This window comes from Conger conger, chromosome 1 (genome assembly GCF_963514075.1).
Source record: "Conger conger chromosome 1, fConCon1.1, whole genome shotgun sequence".
NCBI classification, from domain to species: domain Eukaryota; kingdom Metazoa; phylum Chordata; class Actinopteri; order Anguilliformes; family Congridae; genus Conger; species Conger conger.
The window spans coordinates 23689749-23716358 of record NC_083760.1 but is presented as its reverse complement, the minus strand read 5'-3'; the positions used below and the strand labels follow the sequence as shown (position 1 = coordinate 23716358).

Sequence of the window (26610 nt, the reverse complement as noted above, 5' to 3'; positions counted from 1 at the left end):
CTTCAGTCTACACCAGAAGATGGTGAAAGATTCTGCTGTCCTGACCCACTATAGGATGTTTATTCCACCCCTGGGGGGCCAGTAGAGACAGGTTTCATGACTGGGAGAAACGACCACACTGGGAGAGGATAGCCAATCACTCGAAGTTAGCAGAACAGTGAGACCTAGCTAGGGTATAGGGTATGAAGGTTGATTGGAGGTAGGGTGGAACAGGCTATCTCCAAGGTTTTAATGTTTATGACAGCTGCAAGGGGTTGCCAGCATAGTTAAATGAGAAGGGGTGTGACGTGAATAGTCGGGATGGATGTAGACAAGCCTTATGGTTATGATCTGGATTAAAGCGCTTAGAAAACATGCTGTATGCTACATAATAAAAAAGAAATGATAAAAACACTTTCTGTGAAGTGTTTTTCTTTTAGCAATAACTGTAGATTAGACCTTGAGTCAATGTGGAAGCAAGACAATCATTTTACGAATATGAATCATGTAGTTGCAGAGTTCCTTGCAAAGAGGATCAGTCATATACTGTATGTTAAGAAAACCAGAAAAGTTTCAGAGAAGAAAAAATAACCTTGTTGGATGACACTGTTGATGAGATGAGAAGTAACTGTTCCCCCTTAATATTCGTATATACTTATTTTATTTTACAGGGACCCCATTATTTAGGATTGGCCATGTAGATGGAACTGTAGGGATCCAATGTGATCCTGCTGTACTTTATATCCATTTTCATCAGCTAAGATACAAAAAAACTTAACATTTTACGGAGTTGTAAGTTACCTGATTTTGGAATGAAATGAACACATCCGCTTGTTTTTTCAAATTGAATTTGAGATGGTGGCTGTGTTTATTATGCTTCCCGAAGGGGCCGTCTGCATCAACATTGTAATACAGTCTGCGTATTGAGAGGTGGGTCAAAGATTGATTGAATCACTGTGGCGCCAGGAAATTAAGCTGGTACACTCTCGCAAGCCAAGTACAATTATATCTCTGCATTCTGTCAGTACATCTCCCTCAACAATCCACAAGATATTAATTCTAATCTTAAGTGCCATTTTAACCCACCTGAAGAGGGAAGAGCAAGGGGACAAGTCCCAATAGGTTGTTATACAAAGCAAGACAGTCAGGCCATGCCACTAAAACACAATGCCCCATTGTTAACCATTGATTTATGGCACTTCCATTCTGCCCCAGTACCCATGTTCCACAAATGGCTTGTGGCTTTTGTAATCAATGTTGTGCACCAAGAAACCACTGACCTGGAAAGCTTGCCTTGCTGCACTATTACACCATATTGATACTTTGAAGAATGTGCAGAAAAGCACACATAGTGTACTTGTGGTTTGCTAATGGATTTTCAAGAGGTAATAGATTGTTTGAAGTATTAGTGAATCCATACAGTTAAAAGTAGGTTTTTCTCTTTGTAATGCTTGGAGCTCGATCTGGCCAAATGTGTTTCTGGACAACCGAGAGGTAGAGACAGGACTGCACATGCTGGGTTGGGAACCATCATCCAGGGCAAGTGTGGGATTGGAGAGGAAACAGCTTTGAAATCTGTGCAGCCTATTGAACCATGGTTCAGTTGACAGTTGGAATGATTGCCGACCACACACCACCTCTCAGCCCCAAAATGCCAAATGGATCAGCGAGGGCAGGCACAGTGGCGACAGCCAACGGCACCTCGACACTTACCCGAAAACCACGACCCAAAACAGCCAACAGCCAGCAAGAATGTGGGTCCTGCTCCTCCACTTCATCCTACCCTGTATTCTCTGAGGGCCAAATCGACCCAGACGAAGACTCTTTGCTCTGTTCTCCCTCCAGCTTCTCCTCTGTCCCCAGCCTCCAGGACTCCAGCCCCAGCCTCCAGAGCTCCACCAGCCCTCACAGTGCCAGCTCAAGTGAAGATGACAGCAGCTGGGACACTAACAGCTGGAGCTCTGGGGCCACCTGCTTACTGCGCAGCTCCATAAAGAAGCATAGCGAAGAGGTTTTCCAGACTCGACTGGGCTCTGGCAGCCGGGGAGAGATAATTTCAGACTCTGAGGCCAGCCATTTGAATGGGGATGGCATCGAGGGCAGCTGCACTCGACCCGAGTGCCAGGAAGCGGCAGAATGGGCACTGCGGAGGAGGGATTCCTTGCAGAGCCTGTCTTCTAGCCAGAGCACACAATTTGACCAGAAGATCGAAGGCAAGCTCAAGTTCTCCCAGTTCCTGGATGAGGTGACCTGCAGAGTGATGGCCCCAGGCAGCCTCGAGGCCTTCGGCGTACTCCGGGAGAAGGATACTGCTTCCTCATGGGATGAGAGTCCCTGCACCTACATCAGGGAGCCCAGGAGGAGCAGCGTGGTTGACTCCGTATACCAGTGGACTAAGTCCCTGCCAAGCTGCAAGATTCTAGAGGCCAGCAGCATCATGAGGAAATCGCAGGAGGAGCCAGGCTCTCAGGAGCCAGGGACAAGGAGAGCTTACTTGGAGACGGACATCGACAGCGTGAGGATGGAGGATGATCTGGAATCAAACTCCCTCTGGGAGACCAAGAAAGAGAGGGCAAGGGGGATGGAGAGACGAGCCACACGCATCACCCCAGAGAGGACGAGATCCCCAACCTCTCTCTTAAACTGGAGCCAAGACTTGCCCAGATATGCCTACAGGTCCACGTCTCTGCCCCGCAGTATGAACAACTTGGTGAGTACAGTACCATGTTACATGTAATATTTCAAGCTCCACAAATTGTAAGAGGTCAGAGCCAGCTGAGAAGCTCCAGGGCTTTTTCTAGCCTGCAGCCTTTTTCATTCCCATGACTTAAATTCTCTCAATGGTTTTGCTGTAAAATGTCATATCCAGAGTTGTCAAATGTTCAGGAATCTCTCTGCAGCATGTCTGCTATTAAAAAACTCTGAATATGAAGTTCATGTTATTGGTCCAGATTTGTACCGCTACAAACCCATTGATAAAAAATCTTCATGAAAAACCTTTGAAACTATTGGTAAAGAAGTGTCCATGATTTGTAACCATGTACTGTTACACATGTATTGGCATATTTTTGAGAAGGTATATCATATCTAAAGTACTGTGCAAAAGTCTTAGACACCTGTATAACATTCTGTACAGATAAGATTATTTAGAAAAATAATTCAGTGAAAGGACCTAAATAAACGTACTATACATTTTACATTACATTTTAGTAATTTGGCAGAACAGTTAATAACTGAATCAAATCAATATTTCTTTTGACCACCCTTCGGCGTTAAAACTGCATCACTTCTCTGCGATATAGAACTGCAGGACAGCTTTGGCTAAGACAATCAGCAGGGAGGTTGTTCCAAGCATGTTGGAGAACTTGCCACAGTTCTTCTGCAGACTTTGGTTGGCTCCTTGCTTCTGATCTCAGACAGCCTTGATCAAGTTTTTATGTAAAAAGTAGTAAATTGCTTACAGTAATATGTTACTTTTTAAAATTAAATCTTTTGGAAAATGAATATTGGAAATCTCACATGTGTTCTTTTATACTAACACACACACAAAAATAAACAATATATAATAAAGTCTAGGGTGCCTAAGACTTCTGCACAGTACTGTATATCATTACTGTTTACAGGGTTTTTTCAACTTTTCCAAAATCAGTTTATTCCATTTCTGTACCTTTGCATATTTAAATGAATTCTTGATATATAACATTTATAATCCTGGACAGTAGCATACATCCTTAACCCCCACCTTCTTGGCAACTGCGGGAATGCCAGAAAAGAAAAGCTCACAGTGTCACCAGTCCTGAATCACCCCCTCCTCTCATTTCCTTCAAGGTTGGGTCTGAGATAGTATATATGGCACAACATGTTTCATGACAATCCAAGATCAGAACATATTAATGTTTGGTTTCATTCTGATTGTTTCAGTGAGACTGGTGCAACGGTCTAATTTCCACAGCAGTATACATAGGGCTTAATGACCATCTAAGAACCTAGGAGAAAACTGGATGATAGTGTGGTTGGTGTGGAAATCTGCCCCCAGTGACACCATCTATCCCACCTGTTCAGATGAGGGTGTGTGGGAGTCATGGCTCCAAATTCCAAATTATGGCTTTCGGATTACTTCATGACTTTGCATGACTGGTTTGGGCTCTTACGCAGGGGAAACTAAGAATCTGGGAGCTTCTGCAGCCACATTCCTGTGCACATAGAGCATGTAGTTTTTGTTGCCAGGTATGACTTTGAGACTTTGTCATTTGGTTTAATATTTTCCTATAGTACATTTGTAATACTTTTATTTATTCTGTAATTGGAACTGACTTTAAGTGTCCTGCCTGGCAAATAAATTGTTAAAACTTGATATGTGTGGTTTCTCTTACTAAACACTCTATGCTATACAGGTCATGCTTGGATACCCCCCTCAAGTTGGTCTAGGGAGGATGCGCATTTGAGCTTATTGTATCACCAAGTATTGGACACGTAGACCTTCGTCATTAAATCAATCTCCTCCATTTGGCAGTTTCAGTGGGACCAGCAGATAACAGTTCAGAGGGCAGTTACGGTACAGGATTCCTTTAGCAATCAAGTTAAAATAATAAATAGCAGATCTATGCAAATTTGATACAACTAACTATCAAAATTAAATGTAATTCTTAAATTAGAGACATTAAATGAGGGTTGAATGTATGCATGAAATGTGTTGCCACTATGTTGGAGATTTGTGGTCAGCCCATACCAGAATAAAGCCAAATGTTACTACTGTTTTTGTAACTTGGTTTATTTATTGGCTGATCTTGTCCCTCCACATACCAGTCACTATTATTTACCCATGCAAACTTCAAACACCAGACAGACAACCACGCAGATACCTTCGCCCTACTCAGCTAAATTCCATCATTGGGTTAGTGGGGGGGCTTACAGTTGCTTCTGTAACTATTCTTTGTATTACTATTCTTTCGCTCTTAGTGCAACAAGTAATGCTGCCCATGTGGCATATACATGTGCCACAAAATGTGTCAATGCAGTTCAATAGAAATAACAAGCATGGGCGCTTCTAAATGTGGCAGTATTGATCGATGAGTTCATATTGTTTTTGAACCACACATTTTTCTCAGCCATGTATATGTTGCTCGAAGGCATTTTTGCTGTTGCCGTTCTCATTAGTACATTTGCACTTCAGATGACAGCTTGGCCCCAGCAGACTGTTGATTTCCTGAATCTATAACCTGAGGGCCTGTGGTACCATTATCATCAGAACTATGTTCTACACAAAATGGCCATGCCAAAATCCATATTCCAACCCAACAATCAACCTGATACTGGATTGAAGAGATCACAGTGATCACAGTTGGATTAATCAGTTAAGAGAAATGTCTGTTTAATTGGTGCTACACCTACTATTGCACAGTGTAGCCTGTAGTGCTGAAAACTAGTTATTGGTTCAGATGAAGGAACCTGAATATGCCTCAGCTGCAGAGCTCATGGCATGGGGTGCACAGTGTCATCTAAAGAGTCACAAATCACCATTCCACATTAGGTGAATAGGGAGAATTTATGAAAAAATGAATACATAAATAACATGTGACTCAATAATCTGTCTTCCTGTAAATATGGCAGGAAGATTGATTTTTTAATGACTTGCAGGATGCTTGTGACTGGTCTATTTGCCTCTTATAAGGTACTGGGTGGCATTGAAGGAGTGTCACTTAGTGTGAAAAGATGATCACGCTTCATATTGGGCATTCAGTTGGAGAGTAGTTCATTTGGGAAATATGTTAAAACTGTAGTTTGATTAAATTGTAAAGCTGTAGGCATAAATAAATACAGGAATAAATATGTGTTATGTTCCTGAGTTCTGTCTGTTAGTTTATCATTGTTTATTATCGTTATTCTTGTAATTTATTATTTTTCATATTCATGTCTGGTGTTCTGTATATTTTCATTAATCTTTGCACTCATTTTCCCCTGTGATGTCTGATTCTGAATATTTACGAGCCCGAGTCACTCCCCTGTCTGCGTGCTCAACCATTAGAATTTGTACAGTATTAATTATACTACCACACTAATATGTTTGTCAAACTAACAAACTAACATTCACTAGTTTTGGGTATTTGTAATTTAAATCCTAAATTAAATTCTGTTCTGTAACTCCCCCTCCCTATTCTATCACTGATTACTTGCTTAGTTTCAGCGAAGTAGAATCTTGGGGTGGCTCTTGATAACTGCCTCACCCTGGCTCCACAAGTATCCTCCACTGCCAGAACCTGCAGGTTCTTTCTGTATAATATATGCCGTATCCGTCATCTCCTGACGGAGAAAGCCACCCAGTTCTAGTCCAGGCGCTCGTCATTTCCCACCTGGATTACTGCAACACCCTCCTAGCCGGTCTCCCAGCGTGTGCCATCAAGCCCCTCCAGCTGGTCCAGAATGCTGCAGCCCGTCTGATCACCAGTCAGCCCAGGTCGGCTCATGTCACCCCGCTTCTCATTGGCCTCCACTGGCTTCCTATTGCCGCACGCATCCGATTCAAGGCCCTAGTGTTGGCATTTCAGGCTGCTAAGGGGACTGCCCCACCTTACATACAATCCTTGATCACTCCCTACTCCCCAGCTAGACCACTCCGGTCTGCCAGCTCTGGTCGCCTTATGGTTCCCTCTCTACGTGCACCTGGCGGTCGAGCTGCACGTTCACGCCTGTTTTCCGTTCTGGTTCCTCAGTGGTGGAATGACTTGCCTACCACTGTCAGGACAGCAGAATCCCTCCCCCTATTTTGACGCAGACTCAAAACACACCTTTTTAAACTCTACCTTAGTCCTCAATCCTGATTTCCCCCGCCCCCTTTTCTGATATCCCTATCCTTGTCTAACCCAAAATAAAAAAATAAAATAAAAAAAGAATGCACTTATGATGACGACTATATGTTTAGAACAGCATTCCATGTGTATTTTCCTAGTTATGGATGTGATGCTTTGACTTGTGGTAGAACCTATGCACTTGTAAATCGCTTTGGATTAAAAGCGTCTGCCAAATGACAAAAATGTAAATGTAAATGTAAATGTCTTGTCCGTCCCCCAGTTCTAGCCTCCTTGTTCCCTGGCCCTTGTTCCTGAGCCCTTGCCCTTATGGCATTCAGTGTTGTTTTATTTATTTTTGTTTCAGTATTCCTGTTATTGACCCCTGCCTGCTTCCCTGGACTTCTTTGGTTTTTGTGGACTTTGTACCTCTGCTCTGATTTTGGATTGCCTTCCCGGTTTTTGACCCAGTGCCTGTTTGGATTATGCTCTGTCTACCCCTTCATCTGCCGTCATTAAAAACCTGCCATTTTTTCCACAACCCTGTGTCTGCTTCTGGTTTCTGGTTCCTATGTAGTCCCCCCCCCCGCGACATATTGTTTCTGAACATGTCAAACTTGTGCAGAGAATGTGGGCTAGAGACTGCAAACACTATTAATGAAGTTATCCTTGAAAGCAGTATTGTCTTCTTTTCTGATAATATGCTAAGTTTGCTGGGAAACTGTTGAACAGAAAATGATGCCCTTGAATGCATCTAATCTAAATATCTTTCAGTTTGAATCCTTAATGGAACATGTGACATCAATTTATCTTGAGTATCTTTTTTTAGTTGAATTTTGGAACATCTTTGCTGTGTGAAATAGACCATCTTTCACCTCCCTATTACATCCAGGGTCAAAATGATAACAGTGGCATCGCACATTCAAATGTTAAACCATTAGTAACCCCCCTCCTCAATTGGGTAGGATTAGTAATGATGAAAATGTCTATCTCAGTCGTTTAGCATTTCTACATAGCAAGAACAACTGAAGTGCCTCTCAAAATGTGCTATTGCATCAGCAAAATTTGACCCATGGTATTCTTATTTTTTTACAAGAGCTAGATATTTACACTACAAATGATCCAGAAAATATTTATATTTCAGCACAATATACTGTAAGCAGAGGATATAAATGTGTGCTTATCCTATAACTGTATAACTATAACTGAGGCTTTATGATACAATCAGGCTACCTTGTTAATGGCCACAGTACATTCATTTTTATTTACCTTGGATTGGTTTTAGCAAAATTATGCAGTGCACAACAGGTTCAATATTATACATGTCTTCAACATATTGACATAACTCAATAATATTCCCTGCTCAAAATTCAGATAAGACCAGCTGGGATTCTGAGGTGCTTTAAGATAGTTTAAGCTGTGTTTTCAATACTCCTAGCTGGTCATAGCTGGTCATAGCTGGTCTGTAGCTGTTCAAACCTGGTTAAACTGGTAGAGCATGCTGGTGCTGAAACTAGCTGACTATATAGTGACATTAGCTCAGGAGGTAAAAGCGGTCATGTTCGATCCCCCACCCTGGATATGTCCCTGAGCAAGAGGCTTGACCCCCAATTTTTCCCGAAGAGCTGACTGGTACTTTGCACACCAGCCTGCCGCCATTGGTGTGTGAATGGGTGAATGAGAGGCATCAATTTTAACATACTTTGGATAAACGCTATATAAATGTAGACCATTTACAGTGCCATTTACCATATAGGCTAGGCAGCTGGTTACCAATTACCATATGGGCTAGTCAACCAGTGGTTAAATATTTAATTTGTGCGTGATGATATGTACGTATGTGGTACTGCAGTTCACCAGCTAAAAGCACTCTATACCAGCTGGATACCCCCAGGGCACACAGGGCCATGGGAGTATGTACAGGAAGAATAAAATGAGTATTCTGGAAAGCACTGAAGAGCTTTCTTCAGAGGGAACATCTTTTTAGTCAAACCGCCTCCACACTCTGCAAACAACAGATGTCATTGTGATAAGAAGACATTTGAAATGTAGCTGGAATAGAGGTCACTTTAAACAAAATATAACACGAACCAACCCATATGCATATTTTTGTATTTCAGCATCTCTGTATAATAAATTCAAACATAATTTGATTGGATGAATAGTACGTTTACTTGCTTTCATTTTTGGATTGTAAATTCTGAGGGCAATGCTAGTAACTTCCCTACAGCTTTATAGGCTCTATGTGTCAACCTGCCCAGAGACAACAATTGAAAATTAGCACTTTCTCTGTTAACCCCTTAGGTCTCAAAAATCGTGGGCTAGGCCAGTGTGGGTTTTTTGCATTCATTGATTTTTTTCACACTGCAATTTTCAATCACTATGGTTACAGAATATACCATTTGAAAGCGTTATAGGTACAATAGGTAAGATTATTCTGTTAAAACATTGGTACAAGGTCTATTGCAAATCCCTTCCTAACATTGAAAAAGGCTCACCCTCTGCCTGTGTTTATAGTCCTTAAATTCGGGTTTCAAAATATACCGTTGGTGGACTAACACTCCGTACCAAGACATTGTATAGCTGTACAATAATTCAAAGTCATTGATTGAAAATTGATTCTAATTGCCACAGCCAATGGCATGGGGGGTCTACACAAAAACTCAAGTAATATTTAATGTAATCCTGACTCTTGGAAGACAAGAGACCAGGATTATTCCTGTAGTCAAAAGGGTTCAAGAGTAGTAACCATTTAATTTTGGGTATGTCAAGCTTGTGTTAGGAAAAGGGGGCAATACTTAAAGGTTAAGTGAATATGAAATAAAAATAAAAGCCCAGATGGTCCAAAGGTTGCATCCCCTGGTTCCTTATTGGCTTAGTGGTAAAAGCAGCTTGCTAATGGCCAATCAAGATTCTATATATAATCTGTTGTGGACTGTTGTAAGACATATTGTACCTTCACTACTCATGTTGGAAGGTTGGAACTTGGACAAATGGGTGAAATAATTAGCGTCACTCCGACCGTACCACGTTCATGAATTCTCAGAATAATCTATGTCAACAAAAAACCACAATGTTCAGCTTTGGTGCTTTGTTTAGCTGGAATGTTTTTGTCATCATCTCAGAAACTCGGTCTACTGCTAAGGTGCCTGAGATTCCGACTGGGAATAACAACATTTATAGCTGTTGGTTGTACATTAGCACATTCCCATTGGATTCAATAGAAATATTTTCTTTTGTAGGCCCCAAGATCATGATGTAGGGGGAAAGTACCCATTCAGTATGTGTTGCTAGGATCTATAAGCTGCATCCCAAATCACATACTACGTACTGCCCACTGGATTTACTGCAGGTTTGGGCACCACAATGTGGTGCAAGCTGAATACGGAATAAGCACAGATAAAACTAAGATGTAGGGTCAGAAGCAGTCTAACATAAAAGATACAATCTCTCTAGTCTCGAGTAAGAAAAAATACCTCAAGCTTGTATCACTGCTTAGTGGCACTCTATTTGTACTAACAATTAAAGGTGAAATGGGAGGGACTTAAGTGCATTGGTGAATGTGCCCTTTATTAATGCACAGTGGGCTTTCATTTTATGTATTTTTTTGGCTGCAGACTGCAAGTGTAGATTCCTAAATGCCACACATTAATATTTACTTCCAGAGGTATGGTACTAGCAATGAAATGTCCTCATTGGGTGATGTTACATAAGGAAAGACAGAAATCAGAGACTGTTGTCTGTTCAATCACTTTAGCAACTGTGTGTTTGGGGGTTGGAGTGTTTGGGGGGTACCTCCACCAATTTGAGTGGAATGGCAAATCTGTAACTTTTGTGAGAATGCATGGGCAGATTACATTAGTTTTGATGGAAAAAGGAATCCCACGTGTAATTGAACAGAGTGAATGTGGCCATTACTGGTCACTTTATGTATGTAAACCCATGCTGGAAGACATGTGTGGGTGGGGTGTAGGCAGACAGAGTGGCTATTACTTGTATATGTGTGTGTGTGTGTGTGTGTGTGTGCGTGTGTGTGTGTGGCCACAAATCTGTGTTTTCCATTGAGACCTTGTGAACAATAAATTTAATCTCTCTTCAACCTATCAAAGAAATTGAAGTAGAAAAAGCAATCTACACCCAGCTTTTTTTCAGTAGGTGAAGCAATGCCCAATTGAAGAATCGCACCAACAATAATTCCACGATCAAAGTCACATTTCTTCCCCATTCTGACATTTAATCTGAAAAACAGCTGAACCTCTTGACCACATCTGCATGCTTTTATGCATTTAGTTGCTGCCACATGATTGGCTGATTAAATATTTGCATTAACAAGCTGGTGTTCAGGTCTACCTAATAATGTGGTCACTGAGTGTATATGCATTAGAGTTGTGCGGACTAATTCGAATATGTAATCTGATGCCGGGCTGGGGGTGGCCACTGGTCAGGAGGTGGACAGACCACACAAAACCAAAGGGAGCAACCAACAGGGCCTTAAACAAGAACAAGGCCAATCTGGCAATGCAGTAACAAAATCACAGAAACAGAAAAAGATACTCCAACAGTACCTTTAGAAGTGCTGTATCAGCCATGCGCAGACCCAGCTTGCCAATTAGCCTAACACTGCCCAACTGAAAAACCCAGGCCTCTTTTGTAGCCCTCATACTGAGGTAATTGGCCATAGCTACAGTGATTACAATGAATCACAGCAGTGGCTATGCCAACATGAAAGGCCAGTGCTGCGGCCTGGTGGACAGCACCCAACTTTCCCTTCCTGGCACCACAGTAACTACGCTTTTGACTTAGCAATAGCAATAGAAAGTAGCAATAATAGTACAAACATTCTTGGAGAAGTCAAATATTTTTCTGTTGTCAGCAGAAATAGCTAAGTTCTTCAAAGAAGGAAAGTGTCAGAAATGCATGGCTCAGCTACAAAACAATTGCATTAATAGATCGATTCATAGTATGTTCATTAGCAAGAGACAAGTGAAAAACTGAAAAAAGCTTTGCTCAATACGTCATGACATTACTGCTTCAAAGCAATGTTTTTTTGTATTTTGCTTTATCGCAACTCTAAAAAGCATAATTATGTGGAAACAAGTATTACTGAAATTCCTAGTGAAGTATGTGAAAATAAAAAATAAGGTACAAATTCATAAATCAGTGCGGTGCCCTCTCCTGCTTGGTCCACTAACCTGATTTGAAATAGAGGCAGTCCTCCGTGGTAGGAGAACTGGGTACCTGCCTTAGGTTGGATACTTCACTTAGTTCCAATTACATGACCTACATGTTCACCTGATTCCCCACACTGCAGGGTAGACTGACAGCTCTTTGCCACGTCAATGCGCTGGCAGCCTCAGAGAAGTCATTATGCCTGCTCTCTCCTGCAGCATTCAAGGCCCAGATTAACATACTGCTTTATCAAGCTACTGTAAATCTTTACGGAATCGCATAACAATTCCAAAAGTCACTCCGGCTGTTTGCAGTTAGACAGCTCCGATATTTACAGTAAATGACAGGCAATCTAGCAAGTGCACTGCATTAGAGATGGAGAGTGCGGTGCAGTCCCTGCTCTGGGGAGAGGTGCTGTACGAAGCCATAGGAAGATTCGGGGAAAGACAAACGCCGCTGCAGATTGATCGCAATGGTGGAAGTACAGTGGTGGAGTCGCACCTGCCCGGGGTGAATCATCCACGTCTGCCCCGCAAGGGTGGTTTCCTCTCCGGGGGGGGGGGGTGGGGGTGGGGGAGGGGTAAGAACAGCAGCAGGATGTAATCACCGCTCTGTCTGCACGGGGGGGGGGGAGCGAAGGCAGGAGTCAGCAAAGGGTGTGTAGCATCTGACGCTAGGCTCTGCAGCTTAGAGGGGGATTACTTTCATCACAACAGTGAGTCATCCAGCCGTAGCAGAGCGTGTTCGTCACAGCCAAGACTGCAGACCCGCGTGTTTTCTCATTTTGAGCTGCGTGCGGGGCCCGCCGGCCGTCCGCGGTATCACAGGTAGTCAAGTGAGGGACTCGAAGGCGAAATATACCGCGCAGCGCTGCCTCTACATCATCCCGCTGACACATTTACAAAGGGACCTGGCTGTTGTCGTACAGATTAGCCCATTTCCCGGTGTCTGTGAGGGAGAGCAAACGTTGTGATACGCGCTGGCTTGTGATATATTTGTTAAAAGTACAAGTGACTTGACCGTAGCAAGATCCTTTGCGATGCTATATCCCCTCTCACCCCCCCCCCCCCACCCTAAGAATATGGCCTGTCACCGCAACTGTGGAGGGAGACAGCTTGAAGGCAGGTCCTGGTCAGTAACCTCTGTTCATTCAGGAAAGGAAAAGGTAATTGTCAGAGAAAGTGATATGACAGTGCCTGCAGTGATAGGAAACACCATCTATCAAAAAGAAAATACAAATATTTTCATTATTTCATTATTGTATACGGTATATTGCATATAGAATTGGTCCATTGCTGGGAAATGTTTTAGCCCATGGTTATAAAATAGCTTTAGTCGTGGTTGTATCAATGAATTAAACGTATTTCAAAGAAAATGTATGACTTCCCACTGACCTTTACGGTTGTATAGATTTGCAGTTGTTGTGTACCATTGCATGTCCATTATATTACCAGTTGGTTTGGAGGCACCCTAGGGAAAACCATTGAAGGGTATGTGATCAGTTTGAACTGTTGAATGGTTTGTTGAATCGATTCAGGTTAACATCACTCTAGATGAATGTTACTACCCTGCACTATGGGGGGCCGGGGGAGTTTGAATATACTGTACCACCTTTTGGTCAAGTGTTGTTCCTTTGCAACAATGCTGCAAGACTGCCAGAATGTTGCTGTTATGCATTTAAAGACACTATTCGTTAAATATTAGTATTATTGTGGTCGTCATTATCATTATCCTTGGCAGAATTAGAAGGGAAAACAGCACAGTCATCAATGAATCAATGTGATCCATTCACTAAGTAGCTCTGTGCCGCAATCGGTTTCTGTTTGAAGATGTGAATTCCGCCTGCATAACGCCAGCTTTTCGCTTAATGCACAAAGAGAAAAAAACCCCCAATGCTGCTGTACCCTTCCTTGCATGTACTGTACCTCCAGCTCTGTATTCCAAAGAGAGAAGCGGGGGGGGGGCATACACAGTCTGTCAAAACTGCAATCCCCCCAATGTGTGAAAATCAACAGATACCGTTACCTGTTACTTTCCAACACACACACATACACACACCCCATCCCCCCCTTCCTTGTTCTCCTCTACTGTGTAGAGCTTCTGAGTCAGTCGCTGCCCCGGCCCTGGGGTATACCGTGCTTCTGCTGCCTACTGCAATTTTTCCTCCCTGTTAATCTGTCAATTTTTCCCCTGCTCTCCGCTAATGCAGATGTAGATTTGTTTACCGCTGCTGCACGAGGCGCTTGTCCGAGAGCACTTGTTTAAGAGCAGCCGAGATGCACCGCTGCCTCCGAGAATGAGCCTCCTCCTTTATTGATCTCGTCTCTGCTGATTCCTTCCAGGCCTGCGATGGTGAAATGCATAGCGTAAGGTAAGACACGCTCTCTTTTACTTTTCATCTGTGCCGTGATCCCCACGCTCTCTCCCTCTCTGTCCCTCTCATTCTCTCTCTCACTCTGTGTCTCTAGCTCTCTCCTCTCTCCCCCTTTCGCTCTCTCTCTCTCTCTTCCTCTCTCTCTCCCTCTCTTTCTCCTGCCTCCTTCACTAGTGAGATGCTCACTGCCTATTAAAGCCATTTAATCTAGCTGGGATCCAAGAAAACCTTTTTTTCAATGCATGTTGAGAGGGATGCGCACTGGAATTTTGTGACCTGATCAACTGAAAATGAAATGTAAAGCTAGTAAACGGTAAGGAAGAGGAGAGAGAAAGCATGCGTGTATGTATGTGTGCATGTTTATTTCTGTGTATAATACTGTATAATGCCTCTGCATTTGTCTTCTTACAATAAGTGGGAATCCTTTGCTAATAGTGTTGTGCCTTACCAGAGTTTCATGTTTTGACAGTGGAATCCCCCCTACACACACACTTGTAAAAGCAATGTGGGTGCTATACTAACAGTTATTCAATTAGACGTGCATTTGTTCCTGTACAAAAGTTCTAGAATGTGTGTATGTGTGTGCGTGTGTGCGTGTGTGTACAGTGTGTATTTTACATTTGTGCCCCTGTGAAATCATGCTGCATGCTACAGTCACAGAGCAATTGTTACTGAGGGTGAGAGGACTGAGAGTGGTTAGGAATATGTAAGGAAGAGAGTGGGTTTTTAAGACACAGCTGGTTAATCCAGAGCTCACTATATGCAGCTCTCTGTTTGCACATTAGCAGAGTAGGTAATTTCTTTCTTAAAAGCAGCCCTGGATGCAATAAAAACAGAAAGCAAGCAAGCTGTGACACAATGACACAGGAATGGGCACTCTGCAAATCCCATGTGCAGTAGTTTGAAATAAGTGCAGTATGCAGTTTAGTGGAGGCTGTGGTATATTATTGGCAGGTTGTTTTTAGTGCTGATTGACAATTAAAATATGCAATACCCTTGATTATCATGAACGGGAAAAATATCCCTGCCATAATGTTGTGTATTGAAATATGTAGTTAGCATGATTGTAATTGCTGCTAACAACAGTCGTAATTATGACAGGGGTGCCATCTGCATAGGTTTGCATACCTCTTGCTGATGTTGCTGTTATTTAAATTGTTATCATTACATGAGCACAAATTAATTTCATTAACCCCCCTTTATGGCTTTCAACTGCAATTGGGAAATAATCCCCACAGGCTGTTATGAAATTAGAAGTAATGTGCTGAAGTTTCCCTGGGAAAAATAAAGTTATTGTGATCTATTCTAATGTTGCTTGTGACGTCACTGAGAATTTGGGAAGTATGAAGTATGAAGTGTTACAGTCAATCTGTCCCCCATCACATAATCAGGCCTTTGAGAGGAGGCAGGGGACCTTACATCTTAGATAGCTCTGAGATACAAGTGATAATAGACAATGCAATGAGTTGCTTGGTGTGACAAACCATTTGAGTACTGCAAAGCAGGAGGGTTTTTAGAGTGACACACTGGGGGATATGTAGTGGAGAAGTAGGATAGGATGCAGTGGAGTGAGTGTGTGTGTGTGTGTGTGTGTGTGTGTGTGTGTGTGTGTGTGCGTGTGGGTGGGGGGGGGGGTGTCTCTGAACACACTCAGAATAAGGGCGCTGTCCACTGGCCTGCTACTCCACATTCAATTATACACAGATTAAGTCCCATCTGCTTTTATGGCCGTACATTAATTCACACTTGGAGAATTTGCACTCTCAGACCTCAGAGAGTACAGCCAGCCGTCAGGGCCTACCTCTGCGGTCGTGTCCTGCGTGGAAATGATGATGCATGGAAAGTCAGTTATGGATTTCTTCCGAAAGTCTCTCAGGCCTGCTTGTTTTTCTGCTAAGATGGCATTTCAGGTTTAGGGAGTTTAATGTCCATTATCGGTGATGCCAAGAGGACCTGGGGCCAGAGATTACCGGCAATGCATGTCCATGGAAGCGGATATCGAGGAGGGATTTCTGATCCCAGTTTAGGCTCTTGGGTTTGGGTTTTCAAATGTAAACGAGAGCATTTTGGAGCATTTCTGAAGTGAATATTATTAAATATTTTATATGTTATGGGCATGGTAATAGTACTATAATAAATAATATAGTTGACAGAATAAAAGTCATTCTGATTCTTATTCTGACATAAACATTTAGTACGATTTTGAAATGTTCTCAAACCTTCAGTCTGTAAGATCAATAATATGAGCTTTTGATATGAAATGAGAGTAATGGCATGTATCAGTGAGCAAAAGCTTGAATCTAGATGTCTGTAGGGGTGAAAATCTTGGCTGAGAGATGTTTTAGGTCAACCTCAATATTGGTCAGATTCTGCCCATATACAGTATAGACTGGTTACAAATCCTATTTGGCTAGAAAACTCACTTCCCAAACAAATGTAGCTGTTTTTTTTTTTTGCTTGAACACCTTGATATGTGTTTCACTGCCTCTTCACTTGCCACAGAAATTCATTGGTGGGAATTGGAATTTTCATAGCATCCCTTGACATCCTTGAATGAAAAAGTCATGTGGCCGTAGTCAGTGCCGGCAGCCTCCACTTCATCATCCATCCCCATATCAGTCCCTCTCTGCCAGAAAAGTCCTACTCCTGTGAAAAAGTCCCTTCCCCTGCTTTCTGAAAATAAACTGTGTCTCTGACTGGAGGGTACCACAGTGCACATATTATTAATTGCACAGCTAAATATTTACTAATTATTTAAGTGCCATTTTATATTCTGATTGCAGTAAAATATCTAATGATGATGATAAGGGTCACTAGAACTGCCATTTAACTTTTTCTCGTTTGCCTTTTTGCAGAGGTAAACTAGCAAATTATTACAAAATGCACCCAAAATGCACCCTCCAAGGACAGCTTGGAGGAATCTGGAATCATCAGGGTCACAGTTTTCTATTAGTGATAGTAACTATTTTCTAATTAACATTTATTTTCAATTCTTAATTAAAATGTATGTTACTTTTCTTATTTTTATGTATGTTATTATTGTATGACTGTTAATATGTAATCAATGTAATTATTTTATTGCAGTAACTGTTATGCTAGAAACCATGGTAAATAGAATTCATAAAACACAAACACAAACACAAGACTATTACAGGTACAAATATTACATTTGTATCTATTTTCATATGAAAGAAAGTGAGTAATATAAAAGAAGAGATTGGCTTTTTCGGATGTATTATAAAAATTCATTGAAATGTTTGACAGTTTAATGTGACCAGGTTTGATAGGCCACAGTCTCTACAGATGTTATGATACACAAATGGTGTAGAAAAGATTGAGTTGCATTACTTACTGGAATTTAGTCCTTGTTTGGGTTCATTGTTTTAGCCAAAATTGTTTGTTGTAACATAATTTAGCTGTCAAATGACAGAGAAAGTGTTTTTGCAAGTGTTTATCTTTTAGACATAAAAAATGTACTTGTGCTTATGTACAACTTACCATTTTTGTAACTGTTTATTTAAATTCTAATTGTTGTTATCTCATCTGAATGCTAGCATCCGAGTATGAAATACAGGTCCTGAAAGCCCATTTTCTTTTTATCTTTGTGTGAGGACCGACCTTTTGACTTTTAAAAATATCCAGAAATTTTCAACCAGGTCCTGTTGTGCTTTTCACAGGAGACCTAATATGCCCCACAAAGGGTTTGATAGCACTGGCAGTTTTTCAGCAACAAGCCCTGTACCTCTTTTTCGATTGCAGTTGTTGTATTTTCTAATTACTACCTGTCTGTTTGAGTAATAGCTTGCAACAGTGCGCCACAGGGGCCTGGCAATTGCGTGATCTGCTTATTGTTTCTGTTGGCTTGGCTTGTCTGGCCAGTATATTTTTGAGCACTTTATAAAATATTGATATTTTTTAGGCTGGCAGGGCTTTTGTCATATGAAACTATGAAAGCAGGAAACAGTTTGTCAACAGAGTGTGGAGTCATGGGAAGCATGGGAAGGGGTCAGGGCTAAAACCTGGTGCCGTGTGTTTCTCTGAGGCCCAGCCATTAGCATTAACAAGCTGTCATTGAGTAATTTGGTCAACAGCTGCGGTGCTCCAACAGCCTTGATAGTAAAGGGTACAGTAGAAGCAGTTGCATGGTTGCTTTGTATTCATACACTATATACTTTTACTGTAGGTGGGCCCATTTCCACAGGCCGTGGTCATCGCAACCTCTTCCATTGTTTTTCGGTTGTGTTTTGAAACTGAAACTGTAACTGTTCACAGAATTTTTTCAACTTTAAACCTGTTCACGTAATAGTATACAGCCACAACATTACTCTATTGGGCAGGACTGCAACAATGGTGAAGTATCTAGCCTAGCCTAATGCAACAAAACATGGATGAGAAAACTGATCAGTAAATTTGGACATACCCACTTAACAACTACTTCTTGTTTTCTGAGAAATTTTGGGAAATGTTACATTACATGGCTGATGCTTTTATCCAAAGTGACTTACAGTTGTTTAGGCTAAGCAGGAGACAATTCCCTCTGGAGCAATGTGGGGATAAGGGCCTTGCTCAAGGGCTCAACAGTTGTGTAGATTTTATCACGGCAGGGATTTTTTATCAAACCATTGACCTTGCGGGTCCCAGTAGTGTACCTTTACCACTATGGAACAGACTGCCCATGTAACAACCACAGCCTGTTAGAGCAGCCAATGAGTCTGCTTGTTTTGTACACTTGCTGTATGTTTTGTAGACTCGCTATATCTTAATATGGGGGGTAATATGAGAGTTGGATGATTGACTGAGAAGGATCACTTCAATTATGCAAGCTGACTGTGTGGAAGAATTACATGCATAGACAGGGGATCTTGATAAACAGGAATCGTGCTGTTTGGGCACTGTTGCAGCTAACAATCCCCAGAGTTACAGTAATACAACTTAGCAAATTCAACACAGCAGTACAATGCGCACCATAAAAACCATGGGGATACAGCAGTCATGGAAGACTATACTATACCTGAAACAGCATGCTATTAGGCTTGCCTACTCAGATAACCGAACATGATCTTCCACATTTAAGCGTCAATAAATATTTTAAGCTATGGTAAAACCCACATTGCCCCAAAACAAACATAAGACAACCCCAAATAAATGAGTAATTATACAGAAATAAGTGAATTATAAAAACCACGGAAGATGTACAAAAACCAAAAAGAAAAACTTCAAACTTCAAAAAAGGTCAAAATGCAATTCTGGCTCTACTATTGAATTATTTGTGAAATTCTCTCTCTCACATCTGGATGGGAAACCTATGGCTTTCATAAACATCAACTGATCCTCATTGGATTCAATCACAGAGGTCATCTGAGCACTGGTCCTTGGCCTCGCCCACATTTGATGCCAACAACACATAATAAAACACAACGGACATCCTTAACAAACATATTAAGCTGTCTCCTGGTCTGCTTTGATTATGACCAACCCTTAACCCTTAAGCCAGCCTACCATGATGAAGTTACTGCATTGCTCACGTTTAATATTGAATCCCCTCTGGATTCCCCACATCTGCAGTGTGGCGTGTTGTCTCATTGAGGGGTTGCCCTGATTCCTTTTGTACTCTAATCTCGTCCTTTGTTATTTTGAATGTTATCACATTGAAAGCACAAAGGACTATCAATTACTCTGCTGGATGGAAGGAAGGACGTGAAAGCACTCATTTGGGATACGGAATCTAATCTCACAGCTTGCAAGGGAAACGGAGAATCTCCGCAGATATTGAAATATTACACCTACAGAGAGAGATAACATGGACTGTGTTTAAATGCATGTAATGAATTTAGCACTAATGAAGAGAAATAAGAAACGTAGGCCTGACACACTCTGAATAAAGGACCTCAAGAGTGCCATCCATATTGTCACATGGGTATTTTCAGAGGGGATGTCTTCTGCGGGTCTCTTGTCTGAGAGGAATCTCTGAAGTCATCCCATAGCAATCAGAATGAATTGCCAGTGTACGAGGAATGAACAGGTTGATATTTGAAAAGTAGCAGAGGACTTTGGAGAAATCAATGTATGCTGGCAGGGGGGTTTAGTTATTTCTGTTTGGTCCATGGCTGGTTATGTAAGGCTTTTTAAGCCTTTCCACATTGCACCCCCTAGATTTCCACCTTGTCTGAGCTTGTGGCGACGTGAGGGTTGTAAACCATGAGTGTGGAAAGGGGGAAACTGGAGTTGTATTGTTCTGCTTTGCAAATAAGAGGCTGATAAGCATCTAAACAGTCTTTTCAACAATCTGGCATCGCCCTTTTATTACATCACAGTTTTTTGTATGATATAAATATGAATACAACAATAATTTGAAACATAGACGACTCAATCACAAGGGGGGAAAGTGGATAGGGTTAAGTGACCCTACTGAACGTAAACTATCACTGACATATGCAATATCAGAGTAGTGTTGGCTGAAAAGCTTCAGTCCCATAATCCCAGACAGAAACTCATGAAATGGAAACAGTCTCTCTCTCTCAGGAACATACCAACTTTCAGTTTTTCATATATATGGTGGAGGCGGCATGGATGGTGCAGTGGGTAGCACTGCCGCCTCACAGCAAGGAGGTCCTGGGTTCGAATCCCCGTCGGCCGGGGCCTCTCTGTGCGGAGTTTGCATGTTCTCCCCGTGTCTGCGTGGGTTTCCTCCGGGTACTCCGGTTTCCTCCCACAGTCCAAAGACATGCAGGTTAGGCTGATTGGAGAGTCCAAATTTCCCATAGGTATGAGTGTGTGAGTGAATGGTGCGTGTGCCCTGCGATGGACTGGCGACCTGTCCAGGGTGTATTCCTGCCTTTCGCCCAATGTATGCTGGGATAGGCTCCAGCCCCCCTGCGACCCTGTTCAGGATGAGCGGGTTCAGATAATGGATGGATGGATGGATATATATGGTGGAAACCTGTGTCATGAAAATGTATGGGTAATGACAGCTGAAATGGGTTACTTTCTTATAGCTAGTGGGAGAAATCCTGTGTGTTTTACCATGAAGAAACAGGACCACACAACATACAGAAGCACAGCGCCCTTTACTTCTGCGAATAGACTCCCAGTGTTTCCTGGGTTTTCCCCAAGCTGTCAGACTTGCGCTAAGAGCATATCCAGAGCAAAAGATTAATGTGAGCTTCAAGGGTCTGCCTTATGAAGGTACCTTCCCTCACATTACAACACTTATTGTTGTTAACAAGCTGAAGCAATCGATCGCTACAGAGGCATGAGGAATTTTGGTCACCAGCTAATTTATTATGATGAAATATGCCAACTTGTGTTTGCTCTCATGATAATGATGTCATGGAAATACAATGGCCATTTAGTCCTTAGGGGTCCTGTTACCCTAAATAGTAACACATAATGTTCTGCTGAGCTGGGTACCTTGGCTGTTGTGTGGAAATGGATGGAGGGGAAATTGAGTTCATTATACCCAAATACATTAATATGGTACTTACAACAGAGGCCCTGCCATTGGATATGAGTGGTCTTTAATTATGCATTACTCCATACTGTATATCTTACCAATTTCCCAGATTGTGGAGACATACCCCAAACAACAGGAAGGAGGATATAGAGATGAGGAAAGAGATTGAAAGGGTGAGTAGAGATGCTAGTGGTCTACAGAGGGTGTCTACACCACTGTCATTGTTTCCTGTCTTTAATGGGGACAAATCAAGTGCCCTTTAGGATTATTTCTGTGAATTTGTATCAATCCAATACTGCCACACCCCTTAATATAATTATTTCCAGTCCTCTCCTTCACTGCAGTAGCAGCTGGTGAAAGTATGGTCTTACAGTCTTATGGAGGGTTGCATTGTGCTTCTGCCTATATCATCCCGATTTATTATCAGGAATCAGATGAGAGGTCTCAGCTGAATCCATTTGTACTTGCTGTTTAATCCCTGGTGTGTGCATATTGCCCAGGCATTCTCTTGCCTCTTTACTGTTTTTATCACATCTGACAAACTCTGCAAGCTGTGCTTTCTTGAGATGCACTGTGAATTCCACTGTCCAGAGTCTCCCCTTCTCTGCTAATAAACACTCATTGAGCACTTTAATTGGTATTTATTAGACTTTTTCTTCTGCTGCTGAAGCTTATCCACTTAGCGTTTTGACATGTTGTGTGTTCAGAGATGCTCTTCTGCATATCACTGTTGTAATGTGTGGTAACAGAACTGCTGTTCACTGGTTGTTTTTTGTTTTCCACCCCATTCTCTGCAACCCAGGAGATCAGCTGTTTCTGAGATACTCAAACCACCCTGTCTGGAACCAATAATCATTCCACGGTCAAAGTAACTTAGATCACATTTCTTCCCCATTCTGACATTTGGTCTGAAAAACTGCGGAACCTCTTGAACATGCCTGCATACTTTTTTGCATTTAGTTGCTGCTATGTGATTGGCTGATTAAATATTTGCATTAACAAGCTGGTGTACCAATCTACCTAATAAAGTGCTCACTGAGTGTAGATGGGCAGAGTGAAAAGAAGCCAATGGTCTGGCTGGCTCTAGTTCAGGCAGTTCCCTCTTTCTCAGGGCTTCTCCTCAATAGCACTGAAATCTACTTTCCCCTCCTTTACCATGGAAACTCTATAGACTGGCCTCTACTTTCCTTGCAGGATATACATGTATTCATGAGGACCTTTTTCCTCTTTCCCCTGCTCCTAATACACAATGCTAAAATGACACACACCCCAGTGACAGAGCTAGAAGGGCCTATATGGGCCCTATGTCCCTTCACAGACTATGGTCTAGCCGAATGCTGTGCTCATCGAAGCTGACGTGAAAAACAGAGAATGACCAAGGAAGGGTGGTGACATGGCTTCAGCTGGAGAGTGAGGCCAGGGAGGGTGTGGCTAATGAGATCCCACTGCCCAAAATATAACTCAGAGGATGGGATATATCGTGACCTGTTGCCTTATGGAAGCTCTGATGGAGCAAAGCCCTTTGTGGTGTGTCCCATTGTGGTATTTATCATTATCAGTGTTCACAATCACATTAAATCACATTAAGGTGTTTGCTGGTTTTCTGATAATATGTAATTTCATGTGCTTCAGTTTCCACATAACCACATACTAAACTTTGACAAGGAACTTGTGGCCTGAATTTCACTGGTGACTTTCCTCAATCCTTCCAGCAAGATTTAATATGCACAGTATCATTTGAAAAAAGTTTGTACTGTCATATTTATGCAGTTTTATGCTGACATCTGTGCACCTTAAAGTGAAGATATCCTTCAAGGTGTAAAATTAAATTTAAAATGCATAATGCACGCAGGACTAAACCAGACTGGCTGCTCTTGCTGGGCTGAGTCTGTGAAAGAGTGAATCTGAGAGATACGGTAAGCTGTTGAGCTTCTATTAAAACCTAGAAATGTCAACACCCCCAAGTCTGTCCAAAGTCTACCTCTCACAGGTGTCTGCATTAGAGCATATGGAAGAGGTCCTGTCGGAAGAGATACAACAGGGCCTCGAGGCACTTCACTAAATCCTCTGAAGCTTCAGAGGAGACCACTTCTATCCCTGAGGAAAAAAAGGTGCTGTGGGACACTTTTAGCTTTTCCTCCACAAATCCAGAACCGGTGTGACCCCTTGATCTCGACCACAAGGCAGCAGGGTGTCATCACCCCAGGCAACCAGTGATGCGGTGTGGTTCACTTCCGATAAACACAACACCCCATTAGCTAGTGCGCACATGCTGCTGCAGTATTTGGAAGTCTGCTCCCCTGGGCAGTACCACGCTTGCGGCAAGCAGACTCTCCATTTACCCTCAGGGGTACAACGATTTTTGTGAGATTTTGGACTCCACAATACTGAAAGGTGGAATTGCATCCTTCTGTTTTTCTTGAGTGCCATAGCTCTTTCCAGTCACTCTGTCAGGTATGTTTCAACATGAGGGATATGTCCTTCCATGATATCTTCCGATGTTGTGTACCACTGTTTATTCTGAATGTCTTATGAATTTTTCTATCATTTTAGAGAAACATTTTCTAATAAATGCTTTTCCAAGGCCCTACGTAAAGTAATACATAAAAGACGACTTAAAATATTACAGCTACTATGGTGTTTTCAATTTACAGTAAAAGCAACTAGTCTCCACTTGAAACTTAACCTGTTAACGTCCATCTACAGTGGGCTTCAGAATTATTGGCACCATTGATAAATATGCAGAAAATGTTTATGCTGTAAACTACAAAATAACAGTTGTTGACATAAGCTTCAACTTACATAAAGTAGTGCTTTTTATGAACGATTTCAGCAACCAAAAACAAGCTCCAGAATTATTTGCATCATTGGGTTTATACTTTGTGCAAACACCCCTGGCAAAGATGACAGCCATGAATCTTTTCCTATAATTTGTGATAAGGTTAGAGAACACATTTGGAGGGATTTTTGACCATTTCTCCATGCAGAAAATATTGAGATGCCCCCACTTCAGTTCAGACCACAGATTTTTCTTGGGATTTAAGTCTGGAGACTGAGCTGGTCATTGCAGAACATGGTTGTTACTTTTAGTTAACCATTCCTGTGGATTTTGATGTACACTTGGAGATCTACCTAAGACCAAGACTCTACCTAGCTTCCTAGCCCAGGCAACCAGATTTTCTTCCAAGAGTTCCTGGAACTTTCTTGAATTAATTGTGCCATTGATCTTAAATAGTGCCCCTGGACCACTGGCTGCAAAACAACTCGAAGACATCAATGATCCACCAACATATTTGACAGTATATATATCTTTTTTTACCAATCTCTGCAATTCTTAAACTGCAATCCTTAGGTTGCTTATGGCCTCCCTCTATCCTGGCAAGTTTCACAACATTCCTTATGTTTTATGCCTTTTTATTATTGCCCTTGCAGTGCTGTCTGGTATGTGTATCCATTTATGTTTTATTAATGTACCCAATTATCATCTGTGTCTTCTGAATTGACAGTTCTTTGGCTTTTTCCATGCTGATGGGATTTTGCTTGTTTGTCACCTCATACTCTAGTGAAGTGATTGAATGACACAATATACTTCCTTTTGACTGAGAAACTAAATTAAAGTAAAATTGTATTTCCAATTTAACATTAGATTTTATTTGCAATACATTGTCCCATATCATTTTCCTGTATGTTTGAGTATAAAATATAGATCATTATCCATGCTGTTTATTATATGCAGCCTTTTTTTCTCAATTTTTATTAAGGGTGGCAATAATTCTGGAGCCTGCTTTATATACGTAGAATAGTTTATGAAAGGAACTTCCACACTGTGTTGTGTCATTTGGGAGATGGCTTTGTTTCCGTTTCCAACAGACTACATTATGAATCACCATCTCCATCTGTCGAGATTTCCTGGACCAGGTAGCCCTGCAGCACCATGGAAAACACATACCAAACTTAGCCAATCAGAGCTGGCTGGCTCCTGCATGAATTGTGAATCTGTGCCAAAAATTGTATATTAACAAGATGTTACACTTCCTTTCTGCCGTATGGGGTGGATTATTATTGCCATTGCTGGATACCCAGAGGGTGTACATGTGCTAGCATTTGTTTCAGAAAATGAGGAAAAACACCTATTCTCATATTTTTATCACCCCAATCTTAAATTGCACTATATAATACTGCAATTTGCTTTGATCCCTGAAACAAATAGCCTTATGAGCTATTTGATGTGTTTTAGAATACTATTTAAATGCTTGTTCTGTCAGCCTAGTAAATTATTTTATTGCCAAAGAGTCACTTCATAGCAAAACAAATATTTCAGAATATATTAGAATCACCCGTTTTAAAGCATCGAGCATTTCAACAGAACCATTTTCTGTATACAATCTCATATTCGTTCCAATGCAGAGAACACTCACAGTGCATGCATGCACTTATTGCTGATATAGGTGCCGTACTGTTGCGTTTTGATATTTTCCCATCTTCCTGATGAGCTAATTGCATACTGCTGCTGGGATGCAGAAGTGTTTTATATTACCAGTTCTGCATCAACCTTTAATAAAAGGATTATGTTCTAATGAAGAGCAGAGTCCCTGCTGGGTTGCTTGGCTCAGTGAGGCGGAGTTGAGCTACGTTTTCTTGCCTCCTGGCCAGGGCTTGCTGTAGCTGCAATCCCCTTTTGAACAATGTCTTCTCAGAGAAGAGACTTGGCATCATCTGTTTTCTCCTGTTACTTAATGCCTCCCAGGTTTCATATCCTGTTTATTACTATCCTCCCTGAGCCTTATCTGCCGTGCACAAAAATCTATTACACCGGTAATTGCTTTTGGTCGCTTGTAATGAGTTCTGGA

The 26610-nt window shown here is 41.7% G+C and overlaps 1 protein-coding gene across 2 annotated transcripts in view; it reads left to right on the top strand.

The window, feature by feature from the left end:
• Positions 1-14470: 14470 nt before the first annotated feature.
• Positions 14471-26610, top strand: part of LOC133140040 (brain-enriched guanylate kinase-associated protein) — a 59365-nt gene continuing 47225 nt past the window's right edge. Inside the window, exon 1 of one of the 2 annotated variants that reach the window (XM_061259577.1) lies at positions 14471-14620. In XM_061259577.1, coding sequence (XP_061115561.1) covers positions 14598-14620 — 23 coding nt within the window. In that variant the 5' untranslated portion in view covers positions 14471-14597. The remainder of the gene's footprint in view (positions 14621-26610) is intronic. The other variant, XM_061259567.1, reaches the window with a different exon arrangement.